The sequence below is a fragment of the Neofelis nebulosa genome, chromosome 9 (assembly GCF_028018385.1).
Source record: "Neofelis nebulosa isolate mNeoNeb1 chromosome 9, mNeoNeb1.pri, whole genome shotgun sequence".
Lineage (NCBI taxonomy): Eukaryota > Metazoa > Chordata > Mammalia > Carnivora > Felidae > Neofelis > Neofelis nebulosa.
Window position 1 is genome coordinate 59,366,585 of NC_080790.1, and position 21,451 is coordinate 59,388,035.

General features: G+C 38.6%; 1 protein-coding gene across 1 annotated transcript; it reads right to left on the minus strand.

The window, feature by feature from the left end:
* Positions 1 to 469: 469 nt before the first annotated feature.
* Positions 470 to 21,353, minus strand: MDH1 (malate dehydrogenase 1). Its single transcript, XM_058683947.1, has 9 exons — positions 21,203 to 21,353; positions 15,083 to 15,181; positions 14,146 to 14,242; positions 11,244 to 11,419; positions 8,927 to 9,049; positions 2,615 to 2,791; positions 1,991 to 2,104; positions 1,356 to 1,445; positions 470 to 810 (listed from the first exon to the last, which is right to left on the minus strand). The coding sequence occupies exons 1-9, from the start codon at positions 21,203 to 21,205 to the stop codon at positions 685 to 687; spliced, it is 1,005 nt and encodes a 334-aa protein (XP_058539930.1). The 5' UTR covers positions 21,206 to 21,353; the 3' UTR covers positions 470 to 684.
* Between the last annotated feature and the right edge of the window lie 98 nt (positions 21,354 to 21,451).

Genomic DNA, 21,451 nt, shown 5'->3' on the forward strand with positions numbered 1-21,451 from the left:
TTCTGTGGCATTTAGCAGTTATGAAATGTAAATTATTCCTTATCTGCTATAAGGTAATACATCAAGGGAAGATTTATTACCTTTTCATTCCATCACGAAAATGATTGTTCTAATTTCACCCAATGGCATTAAACTGTTAACACTATTTTTGCAACCTATTTAACACATAATGTTAAAATCAAATTATCTACAGTGCATGAACTAACCTTTAAGATTTAAAATATGTAAGTGTTTAATAGTCTAATGTAGGGATGTTTAAAAATATATTCTACAGTAGACTGATTCATTATCACAAGATGGATTTTCCTATCCTGTTTATGAGAAGAGAATTATGCTTTATTTTGTAACATTTTCCATCTTTACTGCTTTTCTCTGGTTAAAAAAGAAATCACAGTACTAAACTGGGACACATGCAAGTTTGTTTTCTGAACAGAAATGAAATGTTAGCTGGAAATTAGTCTGAGTCGTCTTCATTTGAATATATATTTTATTTAGAATGCAGCACTAACAGCATGATGATAAACTGTCACAAATTTATACCAAGAAGCACACAATCTTTCAAATGTGTTGTTTTTTCACAAGTAATTTAAGTATAGCATTATTGTTATTTGGTTACGAGAGTCAAAGACGACATTTAGATTCTTCAGCTCTGGAGCTTTTAGTAACATCAAAATGATTGTCTAGTCAGGCAGAAGAGAGAAATTCAAAAGCAGTTTCTTTTTCTTCTGCCAGTTCCTTTGCAGTTAGATCCATCTTCTCACGAGAGAAATCATTAATAGTGAGACCTTCAACAACCTTCCAGGTCTTGTTCTGTTTGAAAATAATTGCAAATAAAAGATTTACAATTAAATGAGAACTGATCTTCCAGCAAGCAACAACTCAGATTGAACTTTACGCTACAGGAGTATCTGTTTTTAAAGTCTGATTCTAAAGAAGCAAATCAAAATCCAGATCTTAACTAACATATAATTCTGGTAAAAATTCAACACTTGGATTTAAAACTCATTGAATCTAGAAAAAAAATCTTTAAATGAGGATTTAATTAGCAAACGTTAAAAAAAAAAAAAAACTAATGACTTTCATATGGTCATAATAAAAATAAGATACTATTGGTAGGTATCCAATATTAGAGGCATAATAACAAAGTACGTCTAGTGACAAGAGGTGAGTCTTGCTTTCCAGATTAATTTCAATCTTTTAGTACCCTGAAGTTGTGCTTCATACAATTTTAAAGTTGAGAAAAATGTCTAACTTAGTAAAAGAACAACTTTCTAGACTAACATACCAATATTAATAAAAATATGTAACTACTCTCCCAGAAGGGAACAGAGGGAAATAACCCTAAAATACCATACCTTGATTGTAACAGGGAATGAGTACAGCAGATCATCAGGAATACCATAGGGGTTGCCATCAGAGATAATGCCCATGGACACAAATTCTCCCTAAAAACAATAATCAACGTTGTATATTCTCATGGTGCTTAGGAATTAGTTCACACAAGCAAATGAACATGAATTAACAAAACTAAACCAGGTAATGCTTTCTTACTATGTGCCTGACTTCAATACTGTATAAGGAAGCATCACCAGGCACTTCCATGACAGGTTAACTTCCATGTGTTATTATCTCATTCCACTCCTCCAATCCTTGTGAGAAGCAGGCCAGAGAAACCGAATTCTCATTTTATAAATGAGGAAGCTATGGCCTTAATATAGGTTTTAGGAAAAAAGTCACAGTCGCCAGGTGTGCTAGGTGTTTTCCATATATCATCTCATCTAATCCTTAACAACCCTGTGAGAAATGCCATGTAAAAGATAATCAAATGGTTCACAAAGTTTAAGTAACTTTCCCAAGATTTTTCAGCCAGTAGGCAGCTGAGCTGGGATATAAACCTAACCTTCCCGACTGCAAGGTTATGTTCTTTTCATAGCACAACATCAGAGGCCAAAAGTGAAAGAGCGGCCTGTACAGATCACTGGGTCCTCACCTCTGGGGTTCCAAACCAGATGTCTCTGACATGGTCACAGATGGCTTTTGCAGCAGACATTGCGCTGGACAGCTTTCGAGCCTTGATGACAGCAGCACCACGCTGCTGCACAGTCTGGTTGGGGACAGGCAGAGACAGTATTAATCATGAGAGCAGAGTTTTTATCAATTCTGAGCTAATCCTGGGATGAGAGACTGCAATCATAGTTTAATGTCTTCCCCTCCAAAATCATTCAACTACCTGGTGTGAGCCTTACCAACCTATCTGAATTATAAGCACCAGTCTTTCTGAAAAAAGAAAACTACAAATCCACACAGAGTTTACTACATTCCATATAAAGAAATGGATCTCGTTATAAAGATGAACTGGATGACTGGAGGGAACTTTAGTTTTTTCTCATTTTAGCAATCAATCTTGACTGCCACACAACAGATCAGATCTGACTGGATCAAGATTGGCTGTGTATGACCTGCAAAGAAAGTATGTAGTCACCAGAGCAACTGTGAAAGGCCTGCTCTCCTTGAGAACCACTCCACCCCCATCCCTTGGAGAGACACTCAGGTCAGCAATGTGGTGTGTTTCTCAAGAGTTCTTTATGCATGGCTGTTAAGAGATTTTTCTTACTGTGATGAATTCTCCTTTGAGCCAGCTGTCATCTTTCAGAGCATCGTAAACACCAACTTCCTTTCCATGCAGTTTCACCTTGGCATGGCTGACATCTGGATACTGAGTTGAGGAATGGTTTCCCCAGATAATGACATTCTTTACATCATCAGAAGTCACACCAAGTTTAAGAGCAATCTAGTGAAATAGAAAACACATTACTTAGACAAATGCTTTTTATTTCAAATTGTGCCTGACAAACCTTAAAATAAAAAGCCTCTGAAACTTCAACACCAAGTTATATTGATTTGCAAAATAATATAGTGTTAATTATTATTATAATAATTTACTGCTTGGTTATTTCCTAAAGCTCAACTGTATAAACAAAATGTGAACCCAAAAGATTACAAAGTAGACTATTTGAGAGCAAAGAGCACCTCAGTTTGTGCCTGACTTATCAGTATAGTGGGTTTATCAAATATAAAACACCAGCAAGAGATTAATATGGTTTGAATATATAAATGTGACCTTTGCTTTACTTAGAGATGTCTCCTCAGCACTTCTGAGCAATCAGGTTAGAATATGGAATTTTCTCCACATTTAGGAGAAATTTTTATTATATATCATAAAAATGAATTAGCTAAATTTCAAATAATCCTATGAAATTTTGGAGTGGGAAGGGATTCAGATTACCAAAAGTATGACTGTCCTCAGTTTATAGAACAGGGAACCAAAGGAAAGACTCTAAATGTCTCTAAAATGATACCAGAACTAACAATTTCTCATTGTAGGTTCAAAAAGCACTTTAGGGGACATCTCGCTGGCTCGGTTGGGGGAGCATGCGACTCTTGATCTTGGGGTCATGAGTAGGCGGTCCATGCTGAATGTAGAGATTACTTAAAAAAAACCAAAAAACTTAAAAAAAAAAAGTACTCTAGGATCCTGCATGCCTTATAGTCACATGACTATCAATTATACTATGTAGCCACACAAAGGGTTAGAAAGTTATGTTTGGGGCGCCTGGGTGGCTCAGTCAGTTAAGCATCCAACCTCAGCTCAGATCATGATCTCACAGTTCATGGGTTCAAGCCCCACGTTGGGCTCTGCACTGACAGTGCAGAGCCTGCTTGGGATTCTCTCTCTCCTTCTCTCTCTGCCCCTCCCTGGCTTGCACTTTCTCTCTCTCAAAATAAATAAATAAATAAACGAAAAAAAAAAAGTTATGTTTTGAAAGATTTAAATAAACAAAATCAGTTCACTTATTTTGTTATTGCCTGATAATTTGCAAAAAGAAATTATGGTTAGTTACATGTATAATTTGTTCTTAATTAGACAGCAGAATTATGATGGACCAGAAGAGAATGTTTTGGGAAAAAATTTTTAAGAACTGAATGTGTTAGGGTAGCACTGTGGGTGATTTCTCTTTCTTTCATATTACCAGTAGAATGGGAGAGAAAAATAGCTGTGCCAGAGTTCACAGCTTTTGCATACATCAATAAAAGCACTCCATCCAAAGGATATATACTCTGATAATTTAAGAAGATTTAAAAACAATAAGGATAGCCCCAAATTGGAAACAACCCCAAAGTCCTTCAAGAATGGTTAGAAATGGTGGTCCTTCCATATAATGAAATAAATGGGAATAACTGCACAAATAATAAAAAGGAGTAAACTATTGATACAGGCAACAACTTGGATGGGTCTTAAAGGCATTAAACAGTATAAAAAAGTACAGGGATTCTCTGTACTATTTTTGTCACTTCTTAGTCTATATTCCAAAATAAAGAGTAAAAAGCAATAGAACAACCAACCAACCAACCAACCAACCAACCAACCAACCAAAAAGGACACTAATGGACAAGGGCAATACCTAAAATGCTTGCAATGACTTGATTCATCTTTACCCTAATTTATTCCAGCAAATAAAAATCAAATTGTGTTCACTTTCACTATAACCCTTAAAATTGAGACTTGTTTCTTAAATCCTACAATAGTTAGGGACGCGTGGATGGCTCAGTCGGTTGGGTGTCTGATTTTGGCTCAGGTTGTGATCTCTCATGGCTCAGGCTTTGCACTGACAGTGCTGAGCCTGCTTTGGACTGTCTCCCTTCCTCCCTGTCCCTCCCCCACTAGCGCTCTGTGTCTCAAAAATAAACATTAAAAAAATTAAATCCTACAGTAATTGGAGGATTTTTTTTTTAAATATGAAATTTACTGTCAAATTGGTTTCCATACAACACCCAGTGCTCATCCCAACAGGTACTCACCTCAATGCCCATCACCCACTTTCCCCTCCCTACCACCCCCCATCAACCCTGAGTTTATTCTCAGTTTTTAAGAGTCTCTTATGGTTTGCCTCCCTCCCTCTCTGTAACTTTTTTCCCCCCTTCTCCTCCCCGCCCCACCATGGTCTTCTGTAAAGTTTCTCAGGATCCACATAAGAGTGAAAACATATGGTATCTGTCTTTCTCTGTATGACTTACTTCACTTAGCATAACACTTTCCAGTTCCATCCACGTTGCTACAAAAGGCCATGTTTCATTCTTTCTCATTGCCAAGTAGTATTCCATTGTGTATATAAACCACAATCTCTTTATCCATTCATCAGTTGATGGACATTGAGGCTCTTTCCATAGTTTGGCTATTGTTGAAAGTGCTGCTATAAACACTGGGGTACAAGTGCCCCTATGCATCAGTACTCCTGTATCCCTTGGGTAAATTCCTAGCAGTGCTATTGCGGGGTCCTAGGGTAGATCTATTTTTAATTTTTTGAGGAACTTCCACACTGTCTTCCAGAGTGGCTGTACCAGTTTGCATTCCCATAATTGGATGATTTTTAAAAATTAACTTAAAATTTTGTTTCTGACATTTAAATCACTTCTCATCTAAACCCTGCTTCATCTAGAGTTCTGCAAGTATTAGGACTATTAAAGCACATCAGTCTTCACAAAGTAGTTGGATAGCTTGTTTCTAGAGAATCCAGCTACTGATCTGCTTAGTGGTCAAGGTAGAGTGGTATGAAGTACAACGAGTACCATTTTCTGTGCTATGATCTTCCTGGACTTGGAAGAATTGCTCTTACTTGTATTTAGTAGTTATCACAGAGAAAAGGGAAAATTTACCCAGGGCAAGCAACCTAAGATGTCTGTTACCAAGAACTAAGAACCTATACCTTTGCTGGATGCCAGCCTTAACTGCTCCAGGGTACGGTGAAGACAAACTGCTTCCAGGCTTCTCCTCCCTCCAGGAAGCTCCTTCCTTCTTTTGTCCTTTGCCTACTTCCTCTTTTTTTTTTTTTTTTTAAATTTACTGAGTTAATCCATTTCTGTCTGGACAGCAAAGGCCAATACTTTGCAGATGTAGTTTCTAAATTTCATTTGTGTCAGAACGAGTCTAAATTCATGTGTATCCAGGACTGCACTTCCTTGCTCCATTAGATGCTGTCATGTCTGCCACGTAGACCTGTTAAACAGTTTTGGACTGATTCTCCAGCCCCAGTAAATTTCTTCCCCCTGGTACCAGCTAACTAGTTGTACTGGCAAATTACCCTGTCAGCATACATATGCAGCTCTGGTTTGCAAATACACAGGGGAATTCTGCAGGTGTTAGACAGTCACTAGGTAGCTAGGCCCTGATTTCCAAAATGAACTACGTTAAGACTAGCAACATTCATGTATGAAATAGTCTTTGCATTTGTTATTTTTCTCACTGGATTAACAACTTCTATGGGAGGAAGAAACTGCTTTTTCAAAAACTTCCTACAAGCTCTCCCTGTGCCAGACTGACATGCTGGAACATGTGCCAAAAGTTAAAGTCTAACAAGACTGCTTTTTGTCTCTTTCCTCAATTAGACTTTTGCCCCTACAGGGAAAAGGGCTTCAGGCACTGGGACAAAGTGTCACTTAATAGTACCTCTGTAAGCAGAATTTTCCAGTGCCTGCCTCCACCAAGGCCTCAGTTCAAACAGCAGAAAACCAAGTTTGTCAGGGTCCTTACCTTTTTCCCTGTTGCATGTAGGTAACCATCTTGCAATCCAGAGCCAAGAAATTCAACAATGTTTTGTAGTACCCAAATGTCTCCACTCATTCAAACTAACTCCCGTTCCTTCCACCCACCAGATTCTAGCTAAAAAGTAAGGAAAAAGACAGCTCACAGCCTAAAGCCTCACAGGAAATATTTGCAATTTAAGCTTGTTATCGGATGGCCTTCTAAATTAATTGAATATTCAAGGAGATGTATCTGAGGTATGGCTCTTCTCAACTTTTGGTTATATCCTTCTTACTACTACTACTACTACTACAAATCATTAATAGTAAGAGCAACCCACTTTTATTTAGTTTTACTATGTGACAGGTACCATGATAAGGGCTTAATGTAGATCTTATTTAATCCACATAGCTTCCCTTTTAGATAGAATTATTATCCCATTTCATACCTTAAATATACTTTCTCAAGGTCACAGAACTAGTAAGAACTAGTAAGAAAGTAAATATACTTTCTCAAGGTCACAGAACTAGTACTGACCCTGCTACGTAAGAACACACCTAGGGGTTTGGACTCAGATGAATCTAGGTGGCAGGATCCCTGACCTCTCTGGGCTTCAGGTTTCTTATCTGTAAAATACAGATAATAACATACCTCATATGGTTATTAGAAGAATTAAATGATAAATTACATGTAGACCATTCCGCTTAGGGTAGAAGCTTAACAAGTATCAATTCTTTTCTTCTTTACTAGGTACTCCAAAGCTGAAAGTTGATCAATTCTCAGTTTAAAGCAGTGGTTTTTCAACTTAGACCTCACACCATCTTTTGACAAAAACTTTTCTTGAAACTAAAATTGTTTTTAAAAAAATGTTTATTCATTTTGAGAGAGACAGAGAATGAACGAGGGTGGGGCAGAGAGAGAGAGAGAGAGAGAGAGAGAGAGAGAGAGAGAGAGAGAGAGAGAGAATGAATCCCTAGCAGGTTCTGTGCTGTCAGCACAGACCTGACATGGGACTTGATCTCATGAACCATGAGATCATGACTTGAACTGAAATCAAGAGCTGGACGCTTAACTGAATGAGCCACTCAGATGCCCCAACAAAGTTGCGTTCTTTAGAAGAAACAGCGGGGAGCCTATGTGGCTCAGTCAGTTGAGTGTCCAACTCTTGATTTTGGCTAAGGTCATCATGATCCCAGGGTCATGGGAATGAGCCTTGTATTGAGCTCTGTGCTGAGTGTGGAGTTTGCTCAAGATTTCTCCCTCCCTCTCCCTTTGCCCCTCTCCCCCACTCATGCTCTCTAACATAAAATAATTTCTAAAAATGAAGAAAAAGGACTAAATTCATATACTACTTAACAGTGATGACCTGTTTATGAGGAGGCATGGTCAGAAAAGTGTTAAGGAAAAGGAAAGAGGTTATGTCCAAGAACCCTGAACTTTGTCATGGCTTTTGAAGGGCACCAGGATTGTCTAGACCCAATAAAACCTAGGAGACCAGTACAGATAATTGGCCGTGGCTTCTCATTTTTTTAAAAGGTTACTGTTATTACCCTGGTCACTGACTCCTTGGCACATTTATCTAAGACTCCAAGGGGTAAGGGCACTTGAGAACAATTAAAATTTAGTTGCTAAGAAGTGGTAATTAAGAAGTTTTATGGAAACAATGTAGAATATTAAGAAGACATAAAAATAAAATTAGATATAAAATTAAAAAATCTGAATCTGATTGCTTAGCTATAGGGAAAAAGGAAACAATCACATAAAACACAAAAAACTGAAATCTTTCTTTCTATAATGTTCTATATATCTCACAAAAATCAACTATGCATTGTCATGTTAATTATCTATACTAATGACTGATTTTTTAACTACTACAGTAAGAGAACATTAGGAACAGCATTTTAAATATAGTTAGCAAATTAAATATAGTCAAGAAAATTTTTTTTCAAAAAATTTTTTTAAGTTTATTTATTCTGAAAGAGAGAACAAGAGAGCATTGGAAGGGCAGAGAGAAAGGGAGAGCGAGAGATCACAAGCAGGCTCTGCGCTCTTAGCGCAGAGCTTGATGCGGGGCTCGAGCTCACGAACCGTGAGATCATGACCTGAGCTGAAACCAAGAGTCAGACACTTAGCCGACTGAACCACCCAGGCACCCCTATAGTTGAGAAAATTAAGTATGAAGCTCAGCCTCCTTAAGAGACTAGATTTAAAGACTCCCTAATAAATGAGAAAAGCTTCCTACTAAACAAAAACAATAAAATAAAAAAGTAAATTTCAGCTACTTTAAAAGTGAGAAAAAGGCTTTAAAGTTGAACATTCATAAGATTTTAAAAGGTGTTTTCCTACCTGAGCTTTAGCTCGGTTGTGATCCAAACGAGTCAAGCAACTGAAGTTCTCCTTGGGGATGGAAGGTGCCGACTTGCAGGCAGTCAGGCAGTTGGTATTGGCTGGGTTTCCCACCACAATAACCTAGGAGGCATAGCACCGTTATAGACCACATACTGATTAACTAAACTATCTTAGAATAGGACTGACGAATGTGTAACATGTAGTCTTTGTGTCAAGTTTGTGTGAACAAAATAGGCAAAGTTACCACTGCAGTTTCTACTGTATTTCCACCCCATTGTTAGTGTTTGGTACAATGTGTTTCGTACTCAAAATGTGTCTTTAAGAAAGCTACCAGTATGTACACAAGTTGCTTTCCAGGTGGCAGTGTCCAAGACCTGAGGTCCATGTCTTTCTATTTTGTTTTGTGCCAAAACAGAGACAAATCATTTATCTAATTGCCACACACACACACACACACACACACACACACACACACACAAAACCCTAAGTAATCCAAGGCTCTAAGACATCAATTCATTCATAAAATTTTCCTTCTTTTTTTTTTTTTTCCTTCCTTCCATAAAATTTCCTTCCATAAAAGTAATCCAAGAAAGAAATTCTACTTGAGCAGTTCACTTTAGGACAATGATTTGTCTTTATTAATTGAGAGTATTTTCAATCTTGCCTAATCTTAAGAATTAACTGGGATTTGCTAAATTACAGATTACCATATCCTACCCATCCATACCTACTGAGAAGGGAGAAGAATCCTTAGAAGAAAGCACTTTAGGCTACTTTTCTTTTTTTTTTTATTTGGGGAGGTACAGGATACGCTGCATTATAATACAGTATAGGAAAATATACAGAAAAATCCACCATGGGCTTTTTCATTCAAGTTTTTAAAATCTTGGGGGGCCAGGGTGGCTCAGTCGGTTAAGCGGCCAACTTCGGCTCGGGTCATGATCTCACGGTCCGTGAGTTCGAGCCCCGCGTCGGGCTCTGTGCTGACAGCTCGGAGCCTGGAGCCTGTTTCGGATTCTGTGTCTCCCTCTCACTCTGCTCCTCCCCTGTTCATACTCTGTCTCTCTCTGTCTCAAAAATACATAAACGTTGAAAAAAAAAATTAAAATCTTTAATAAAATTACATACTTACCAGGAAATAATGCAAACTTACCGAAAAGCTGTAAGAATAGTACAGAGACTACCTCCCACATCCTTTTTACCCAGATTCCCCAACTTGCTCCATCTCTCTCCTCTCTCTCTCTATACACACACACACACACACACACACACACACACACACACACACACTATATCCTTAGCCTTTTTTTTTTCTTTTTTTTGGCCCATTTGAGAGCAAGCTGAAGACATGATACCCCAATGCCCCTAAGTACTCTAGTGTCACTGTGTATTTCCCTAAAAAGGACACTTTTGGCTGAGGAGTTAATTACTGTGGAAGCAGTACCACAACTCCAAGCAGCCTGGAGCAGTCCAAACAACGTTGTAATTTTTTGAGACCTATGGATTTCTCCTCAACTTATTTCTACTGTTTTCTATTAATGACTATAGAAGATAAAAATAAGCTATTTGAAATGAATTCTACAGAAAGCAAAAATTCAGATATATGTATATTATTATAATAGAACATTGTAATTGGCAACTTTAAAAATCTTAAACATTTTCTCTTACCTTTGTTTAAAGTCAGGATAGGGGAAAAAAAAAGTCAAGACAGGGAAGAATAACTATCAAAATCAATAAAACCTCTAATCAGTAAGCCTTTTAGCTATGACAACTAAATTCTAGTTAACTGATATTTAATTGGTAAAAGAGGCCTTATTATAATAATAAGGCAAATTTAGAAATAAAGTACCTTGAACACAAAGAGAAAAGGAAGTTACACCAATTCCACTCCTCAAGAGACAAGCATATCAAAATTCCTCTGAATTGAGAAAATCTGAGCATTTTAGAAGACACAACCTCTCATTGCTGAGAATGCAACTTACAGCCATCTCTCTCTACAATCACAAATCCAAATTCTGAACAAATATTTCCACACAGCTAAAAGGCACCAGAAAGTTCTGTGCCTTCTCTAGAAGTCTCTAAATTAATACTGAATTTCCGTATCACAGTAATGAGCAAACTATTTTTGAAAACCTCTAAATAAAAATTTCTACATTATAGGGAAAAAAAGTTTTATCAAGCAAAATTCTCTATTTACTGACCACAGCACAGAACTGGGGTGGGGAGGGAGGCAAATAATTTTGCCTCCACTTAAATGCTAAAACAAATTTTAAATGCTGATAATGAAAACCCCCATAAAATACTATATGGTCACCTTAACTGACTTCTTGGCATATTTCTCCAAGGCTGCACCCTGGCATTTGAAGATTTTCACATTTGCTTTCAGTAAATCTTTCCTCTCCATGCCATCCCTTCTTGGCATGGACCCCACAAGAATGGCCACATCCAGGTCTTTGAAGGCAACATCTTCTTTATCTGTTGCGATGACATCTGTGAACATGGCAATAAATATGGAGAGCTACTGAAACACCAAAGTCTGAGGTCTTCTTTTTCACACTGCATCTACCCAGTACTTCTTTCCCTTTGTAGCAAATGTTAACATTTATATATCATAATGTTTAAAGTTTTATGGGCCTAAGAAGGGAAAGACAATATAGTCAACAAACAGAACATCAGCAGAAATGTAAATTACATTTATTTTGCTTTTCCTATTTCAGTAATTGTTTCAAATCCAAAAACTCTATAGCTGTTTGTTCTATAATCAAAGATTGTACAAGGTATAATATATAACTTTCAAAGCAACATTTGTTATTCACACTACCACAGCATGAAAGAGAAACTAATTTATCTATTTTTACGTTGTAATTACTTTAAGGTCTAAGATCTGAATCACACATTCAAAATAATGTTTATTGAGTTTTGTGCCAGGAATAACACTATGAATTTTATTTTATTGAATTTAACTTTAATATTTGATACGTGAAGACAAAGAGATTTAAAGAGATTAATCAGCTGCCATCAAAAAGCAGTGAAGCTATAATTCCAGCCTGGGTTGGTCCAGAGGTCAACCACTATTCTACTATGTTACTCCAATAAACATCCACCACTTGTTTTTTGATTAAAGAACATATATCATCACTCTCCTTTGTTGACAGTATTAAAAAGGCCACGACTAGTGCTACGGACTAAATGTTTTTGTCCCCCACAAAATTCATATGTTGAGACCTAATCCCCAATGTGATGGTATTAAAAGGTGGCGGTCTTGTGGGAGATGATTAGGTTAGAAGGGTACAGCTGTTATGAATGAGATTAGTGTCCTTATAAAAGAAGCCTCAGAGAGCTCCTTCACCCCTTCCATTTTGCGAGGACACAGGAAGACAGTGGTCTATGAACCAGGAATTGGCTTCTCACCAGAATGTGACCATGCTGGTACCTTAATCTTGGATCTCCTAACCTCCAGAACTCTGAGAATTATTTTTGTTTGTCAGCCACTCAGTCTATGGTATTTTTGTTATAGTAGCCCAGATGGACTAAGACAACCAGGATTCAGCATTGTCACTGGTAAATTTTTACGGTGGTCAACTTGTGTCACAGTAAGGGTGCTGTAAAGCCCCCAACAGGTATACAAAGAAACATTACTTAGTCAGGGGGAATCTTCTTCCGTGACATGTATCCTTATTTGCAGAACTTTCCCTCTCTGTTCACAGCTGATCGGGGACAAGCTATTAACTAGACCCATTAGAGCAGAGGAACTCAGCAGAGAAAGGACTAAAAATGCAACAATGCAATAAAGTTGATTTGGAAAAAGAGGGTGAGTTGTGTGTCAACTATACTTCAATTTAAAAAAAGAAAAGGAAAAGAAAAGAAAAGAAAAGAAGAGGGTGAAGAAAGGGAGCCAGAAGAATAGCTTGCACTCTCTTATACAATTTGCACCCACATGATTTAGGCAGCAGAGTACTCCTTCTAGTAAATGTCTATTGAACAGACATATGAATTCTGAGCATGGTTTCTCTTGAGTGTGCATGTATTTTGTTCTGTGTGAACTTATAGGAGAATATTAATTAATCCTTACTAAAAGAAAAAGATCATAAAGAAAGTATACGTAAAGAAAAATATTCAAATTAGTTTACAACTTGATCTAACATTTTAATGAAACGTTCGTGAAATTTGATGAAAAGACTTCTGTCTTACATTTGTGCAATAGTTCAATGATTCTCAAAGGCTCTTAGCAGAACTCTCATGGGCTTTCAAACTATGCAGCATACGATTAGGACAATTTATGCTATATCTCAATCTGATAACGGCTGTGGGTTGAGACTCTACATGAGGGACTAACCAATTTCCAGCCTCATGGCAATATGGCTTTGGAGGACATCACTTAGAGTTCAAAAGTTCTCCATTAAAGGCGCTATTACTTGTTAAATAGATTTTAAATAACAACATAATGTAGACAATCTCAGGTGTATAACTCTTGTGTGATATTATGCTTAGTTAGATAAATCATATATAAGCACCTTGGAAAAAAGGCATAGTTTTTAACCGACACGGGTTACTTCTTGCTTTTACCCTTATTTATTCTTGATATACATCTTACCAAGTAGTTGTAGCTCAAAATACAAAAACACTTTTATATAAAAAAAATTTTTTTAATCTTTATTTATTTATTTATTTATTTATTTTTATTTTATTTTTGGGACAGAGAGAGACAGAGCATGAACGGGGGAGGGGCAGAGAGAGAGGGAGACACAGAATCGGAAACAGGCTCCAGGCTCCAAGCCATCAGCCCAGAGCCTGACGCGGGGCTCGAACTCACGGACCGTGAGATCGTGACCTGGCTGAAGTCAGACGCTTAACTGACTGCGCCACCCAGGCGCCCCAAATCTTTATTTATTTTTGAGAGAGAGAGAGAGAGAGAGAGAGACAGACAGACAGATAGACAGGGCGTGAACAGGGGAGGGGCAGAATGAGAGGGAAACACAGAATCTGAAGTAGGCTCCAGACTCTGAGCTGTCAGTACAGAGCCCGACGCGGGGCTCGAACTCACAAGCCGCGAGATCATGACCTGAGCCGAAGTCGGACGCTCAACTGACTGAGCCACCCAGGCGCCCCCAAAAACACTTTTGTGAAATAGTTTCTAATTGAGAGGCTGGTTAAAAATCTCTTTTTTGAATGACACAGAATACTATAATATCCTTTTCTCCTCCACCCCAACTCACCTTTCAGGAGGGGAAGGGCACAGTCTTGCAGTTCCATTAGAACACCATCTAGGACACCCATCATGGGAGTGATATCCAACAGCACAAGAATTATAGGCTGCCAAATAAATAGCCAACGACAGCATCTGTCAGTGTAGCTTATGTCACTCAGTCACAAAAAAGTCCTCCTGCAGAGTTTTTACTTATTTGGTGTATGTATGTGTATAATTCCCATTACTAGTTATAATTATTTTAGGAGGTCAGGTTATCATCCCACTTTCAGAAAAAGGAATGCTAGAAAACCAGCAACAGTGTGCTAATAGACAAAGTAAAAGGAATCACCACTATTGAATTTTAACGGAGTATACAGGGAAGAAATACCAAATTGAAGTGACATGCCACAGCTCACTCGTATGGTTCATAGCTGTATATCTGATTTTAGTTCATGAAAAGCTAAGTATAGTGTCTGGCATGAAGGAAGAACTTGATATCCATGGGTGAAGAGAAATAATAAATGAATACTTTAGAAATGGACTTTCGTGTAACCAGACCTGCTGGAATAGGGAGTGCCTGCTTTAAACTGGAACGCAGATTTGCCTGTCCAACTATTTTGTGTCTAAAGACCACTGGCGAACAAGGAAGTCCTAATTCAGTAGCTTTCTCTCCCACATGACTCTAATAGTTACTGTTACTAGTAAAAACCTTCCACTGACTGACTAATACCTGCTGGCTGTACCAAGTCAACAAAATACAGTATGTGGAATAGTTGTGATCTACAAAGCATTTTCAATGCCTGGAAGAGCACATATTAATAAGATACCACTTACATTTATAGCAGTGTGCCTACTACATTTATTGGGATAACCCATTCCTTCATCATTTAAACATTTCTTTGAAACTAAATACAGGGTTTATTGACAATGTTCTAATTTTGATTTGAGGTATATAGAAGACCTACCTGGTCTTTACCAAAGACAGATCCATTTCCAATACTGTACAGCAGTGAATATGCAATTTGACCAGCTGCTCCAGTCACAAGAACTCTGATTGGTTCAGACTGTAATGAAAGAGACTCATTAATTAACATCTTATTTTCAAACGCTGTTGTATCCTAAAGATGTTCAGGATGTTCTCTGTAACAAGACAACCACATACTTTAAAATACTGTAAAATTAAAAAATTTTTTTAACATTTACTCATTTTTGAAATGCACAGAGAGACAGAGTGCGAATGGGGGAGGGGCAGAGAGAGAGGGAGACACGGAATCTGAAGCAGGCTCCAAGCTGTCAGCACAGAGCCTGACGCGGGGCTGGAATTCATGACCGCGAGACCGTGACCTGAGCCGAAGTCGGCTGCCCAACCGACTGAGCCTCCCAGGCGCCCCAAAAGTTACTGTGAAATTTTAAAGTTTCTTACCATTTGGCTTAGTAGAGGACTAACTTATTTCAGACTTGTCCAGTAAATACAGCATGCCCAAATCTGGAACATGTGCCCGTCCTTTGGCTGCGTTATTTCTGTAGTGTTATTTACCTCTGTAAACCTGGATTTACTTACAAAATCGTACCTATCTTTTTAAGGCTATTTTGCCACTGAAATAGGCCTAAGGATGTTGAGGTGCCTTATACGGTGATATAAACTCTCGTAGTCACTAGAGCCTTATGCAGATCTCCCCACTCCCACCTGCTCAATAGAACCCTCACACCAGGAAGAGGAGTAATAGTGGCTAAAGTTTTCTATTTACAATGAATCAGAAAATGTTAATGAAACTATTAATCATGATTCAACTTAACTACTTGAAGGAGGAAAATTAAGCCTTTATTTTTTATGTAAGGAGAAAGAAAAACAAGAAAATGATATCTTGATTATAATAAATTTTAGTATTAAATAACAACAAAATAATACAGTGACAGTTGACAACCCGATTCCAAGGGAAAATTAATTTTAAAAGAGAAGTACAGAGAGCATAATAGTTCTAACAGAAGTTGCCTTATAGACCTTAACAGATCCTGAACAAAACACAGACATATGGACAAAAAATAATAACTAATATTCAAAATGATGATCCAGAGTCACAAAAAAAAAAAAAAAAAAAAGGAAGCTCAGAGAATTAAAAAGATAGAAATATTTCTTTTAAAAAGAGTTAAACAAAAATGTTTGGAACTTAGTGGATACATTTACTTAGATGGAAACATTTAATCAAGGTGAACTGTTCCTTTCCTTGACAATGCTGGGTAAATGGACTTACGCTGTGTCACCTATATTGTTACCGGCAGGAGAGAAGTGGCCCGCTGAAACGAATGGTGAAAGAAGCCTGTGATTTCTTTATATTTAGAATTCTCTCTTCCAGGGTGAGTCATGTCTTTGGAATAGAAGGAGACTATGTCCGATGACCTTCCAGCCCTAACCTCTGAAGGTCAGCAGCACTTAACAATTTGGTACCCATAGAAATCAAAGGAAAAAATTCTCAAAGAAGTATCAACTGTTGTAGAGAAACAAGTCTGTACATAGCAGACAATGTATGCTTTCTTCCCAAAGATGTGACCAGAGTATGAGTGGAAAAAAGGAGAAAACTATGGAGAGTAACTATGAAGGTTATTCCTTGACCTTCTAGGTCTCTTCCCCATCCTCTTCACCAACTTTTCCCCTAGGCCTTCCCTACGCCTAAAAAGACAAAATACGGTAATTCCCCAAATAAACCAATTTTATTACAATACATACTTCTGTTTCCAAAGAGACTTTAGGTTTATAAAGAATACTAAAACTAATTGTATATGGTTATTTTTTATCATATGGCCTTTACATGTTAATTGTCATTTTCTCCTCTTCCCTTGAAGTAGAGTGGGTGAGGAAAGGGGAATAGAGGAAGAAATTATTCCCCCCTACTCTTTAGAATGCAATCTTCTTTTTTTTTTTTTTTTAAATTTTTTAACATTTATTTATTTTTGAGAGACAGAGAGAGCCAGAGCATGAGCAGCGGAGGGGGAGGGAGAGGGAGATTCAGAATCCGAAGCAGGCTCCAGGCTCTGAGCTGTTTGTCAGCACAGAGCCCGACGTGGGGCTTGAACTCATCATGACCTGCGAGACCATGACCTAAGCTGAAGTCGAAGGTCAACTGACTGAGCCACCCAGACGCCCCTCTTCTTTTTTTTTTTTTAAATGTTTATTATTTTTGAGAGAGAAAGAGAGAGAGAGAGTGGGGGGGAGGGGCAGAGAGGGAGACACAGAATCTGAAGCAGGCTCCAAGCTGTCAGCACAAGAGCCTGACGTGGGGCTTGAACTCACAAACTGAGATCATGACCTGAGTGGAAGTCAGAAGGCACCCAGGTGTGCAATCTACTTAAGGCCAGGGGCTTTGTTTTTATTTTATTTTATCTATTTTATTTACTTTGTATTCCAACTGCCTACAACAATGCCTGGCATGTAGCTGGAGCTCAAATACTTGCTGAAGGAATAGCTGGGTCTTGTAAAACGACTACTGAAAACCTGGAAATGTAAAAGAATTGTTTGGAAGCAAACCTAACATGCTTTAAAAATTTGTTTAAGATATTTTATTCGTATATATTCGCATTGAGAAGGTTGGAAACTTACTGACCACAATAAAGCCAGCTATAGTTGGCAAAATTATGCCACTAGTTCTAATGACAGGGTCTTATAAATCAACTGATAAACTGTTATCTCACTTCATTCATTAAACAATACACTAATGAATCTTTATTATGTACTTGGTACTACTTTAGGCCAGAGAATTCATTATTGAACCTTGTGCAGGAAACAAGAGGATAACCCAGTTTTCTAAAACAAGGGCTAGAAAGGTGGCAACGTGTAATACAGAGATAGCCTCTAGACCCAGAGGTTCTGGTTTTAAATCCTGACTTTACTACTCATTCGCTGTATGTTTTCGGCAAGTTACTTACCTCTTCGTATTCAGTTTCCGCACAGTAAAATGTAGATAATGACAGCACTACCTAACAAATAAGGTGGTTATAAAGGATTGAGGGAATTAACAGAAAAGCATTAAGAACAGTATGTAGCAAATACTGTAATTATAGGTCTCTGTCACCATAAAATTTTCCTCTAAGGACTATTATACCCTGTGGTTTTCTACTTACATGTCTGTTACTCTCTACTGGACTGTGAACCACCACCCCCTTGCAGTGAGAGGTCCACCTTTGACTCAAATTTGCACGCCCAGATAGTGTCCAACAAATATTTGTTGAATGAATGAAAGTGCAGGGTTAAGAAACATATACACACATGCTACTTCAGTGTATAGCAAGCCAGGATAAGAAACGAAGGGGAAAGTGAGTATCACTATCTGTAAAGCTCACAGGTAGATGGTTAGAACACAATAATGTAGTCAATCTTAGGCATTAATTTTAGCTGCTAAAAAAGTGTTCCCAGGACCACAGTCCTTAGGGAAGGGGTTGTGGCCAACTAGTGAACAACTACTAATTCCATCTCAGCAGTTTCCTTCTATGTCCATGAGCAAATTATTTTCACAGATAGGTAATTCTGTCTTGTTAAGAGGATAGGAAGCCTAGTGAAGTGTCTGAATGTTTGATTATGAAATGGGAAAGGATGTGTGTATTTGGTTCTTTTTGCTCTTTGCAACACTGCATTTGAAAAGCAGGAGGGTGGGAGATTCCTGCTGACTTTCCACAACGTTACAGTGTGAAGACAGGTTACTATTCTTTGCTTAGACATCTGGGCAGTCAGCCAAGATCCAAAGAAGGAATGTCTTTGCTCTTGGCAGGGCTCTAATGACCTTCCTGCAGATTCAGACGCTTGTGCATGTCTCAGTTGTCAAGCTTGAATAGAAGTGCTCCTTCTGTTATTCTACAGAAAAACCCATGTATTCATTTTTTTCTTTCTAATTTACATCTATTTCTGTAATATAAAAGACAAACTATCATTTAGATTCCTTCATACAGTTAATTCTTGCTGTCACTCCCAATTCCCGCTTTAAAAAAAAAATTGCTTTGAACAGCTTGCAAAAGATGGCCCCTTTTAAACTCAATGATTGTTCACATCCTCTCCTGAGGAGGAAAGAAGACTGAGTCATGTGAGACTGCTGTCAGTTTCAGGAAACCGACAGGAGTATTCTTTCTTATGGACATCTCTGTGTTCTCTGGTGCCCGGGTGACCTTCTGGGGGTGAGGCCTGGTTTTATCTACTGCGTAGCAAAACAACCTAAGAATGGGGGCCCAGGATTCTCTCTGTGACTTTGGGAAAATCATTTAACCTCATCAGGCTACTTTTATTTTCTTTATTTATTTTGAGAGAGAGACCGGGGCGAGGGGCGGGATAAGGAGGTTGGTGGTGGTGGTGGTGGTGGTGTAGCGAGAATCCTAAATAGGCTCTGCCACTGTTAGCGTGCAATCACCAGGCTACCTTTTAAAATTAGATTAAATAATCTCCAAATCCCCTTCCAATCTTAGAATTCCAATATTCTGAATTGCAGGGAATAAAGCTATCAGGTAATATAAATGCTGATAAAATACTTCAGTTTGTATCTGCAGTATGAACTTGTATCTGCCTCCAGAACCTCAGCTACTGAAAATAAATTTTCTTTTTTTTTTTTTTTTTAATTTTTTTTTCAACTTTTTATTTATTTATTTATTTTTGGGACAGAGAGACAGAGCACGAACGGGGGAGGGGCAGAGAGAGAGAGAGACACAGAATCGGAAACAGTCTCCAGGCTCCGAGCCATCAGCCCAGAGCCTGACGCGGGGCTCGGACTCACGGACCGCGAGATCGTGACCTGGCTGAAGTCGGACGCTTAACCGACTGCGCCACCCAGGCGCCCCTGAAAATAAATTTTCAAAATAACTTGGTAATTGTACGGCACAATATGGTAAGGTGAAAAAAGCTGTAAGACCCTTGGGAGCAAACCGGTGTATGACCTTGAGCAAATAATTCTTTGGGTTTCATTTAACACAATTTTAAGATTTGAAGTAGGGCAGATTTATCAAGATGATCTTTAAAAGGTCCTATACAGTTCTAAAATTATAAAGTCTCAGGTTCTCTAAGTACCCTGCATTCTTGCTAAGATTATTAGGTCAGAGCCCAAACCATCGTTTAAATGACTAATTATAAGTAAGAAACCGAGATTTAAGAGTTAGTAGCTACTAAGAATTAGTAGCTGTCACCACTGGCCCCTTATAAAGGTAGAGGAGGTAGTAATCCCCTTACCTTGAAAATATGGCTTACCGGGTTCAGGAAAAATTCCAATTCATTTAAATACAGCGGAAATAATGGAGGAAAAACAACTTCAACTATAAATACAAGTACTGAAGAAATTTCTGTCTGATGTCAAATGTCACCTTCAAACAGCATGCAGATTATTTCTACGTCAGAGTTGCCCCACCTCCCCCCCTTGCAGCAGAGACAAAATATGGTGATCTAGGTACCCAGACCTTCACAAGATGGTTACATTGTGTAATATCAAAAGTAGTGGCTCTAGAATTCATAACACACAGATCAGTGCTAGTGATGCCGCCACTGCACCACTTCCTGGTTTTACAAAAGATCAATGAACAGGTTTTAAATAACATTTTGTGAAATTAGATATGGCGGAAACACAGCTCTTGAAAACGTCGATTGTAATCTGGAGCACCTGGTAAGCACTATCTTTAACCAAGGGCTCTCTGCTTTCAAGGGCTTTGTGAGAAAAGCCTTTAAAAAACGCTGTGGGCTCAAGGAAGAAAAAGAGGTTAAGATCCAACACCCCTCCTCCCATATCATCCTTATCAAACCCTATAATTGTGCTTTGGAGAAAACCCGCAGCTTCGTATTTTGCATCCCCGCCATGCAGCAGGACTGAGATCGCGCCTCTCCAGTGATGAACTTCTCTGGAGTCCTTGTAAGAGCCCCTAGGTGGAAATCAACCCCATCCCAATTACTGGGTCACTGCGAAAGCCCCCAAAAGAGAATTCGAGGCTTTACTAAAGCCCTCCAAGGACAGTGCTTTGCACAGCCGTCCCCTCCCTACCTCCCCCAACAAGTCCTTCAAGTGCAAGAAACCCCACACAAGGGCGCGAAGGTAGAAGGTAAGCAGGATGCAGGGGCCCACACTCACCATGATTAGGAACTGCGCGAACAATTTCAGCACCTGCAAAACGAGCCTCCGCGAATCCGGTCACCTCTACCGCAGAACGGACTTACGGAGGGCGAGCGATGTGAGAAAGAAAGAGCTCCCAGCCGCAGCGCCCTCTGGGAACTGTAGTTTATGCTGCCCAGATTCTGGCGCACTCTCCAACTCATTTCCTTCAAGCGTTGAACTACACTTCCCGAGGTCAGAGGGCCCACTCACTCCCTTCTCCCTGCG

Coding starts and splice junctions, on each gene's coding strand:
- MDH1 (XM_058683947.1), bottom strand. Junction 9,050..11,243: donor ATGCCAAGAAGTCAGTTAAG/GTGACCATATAG, acceptor TATGCCTCCTAG/GTTATTGTGGTGGGAAACCC. Junction 2,105..2,614: donor TCAAAGGAGAATTCATCACA/GTAAGAAAAATC, acceptor GTCCCCAACCAG/ACTGTGCAGCAGCGTGGTGC.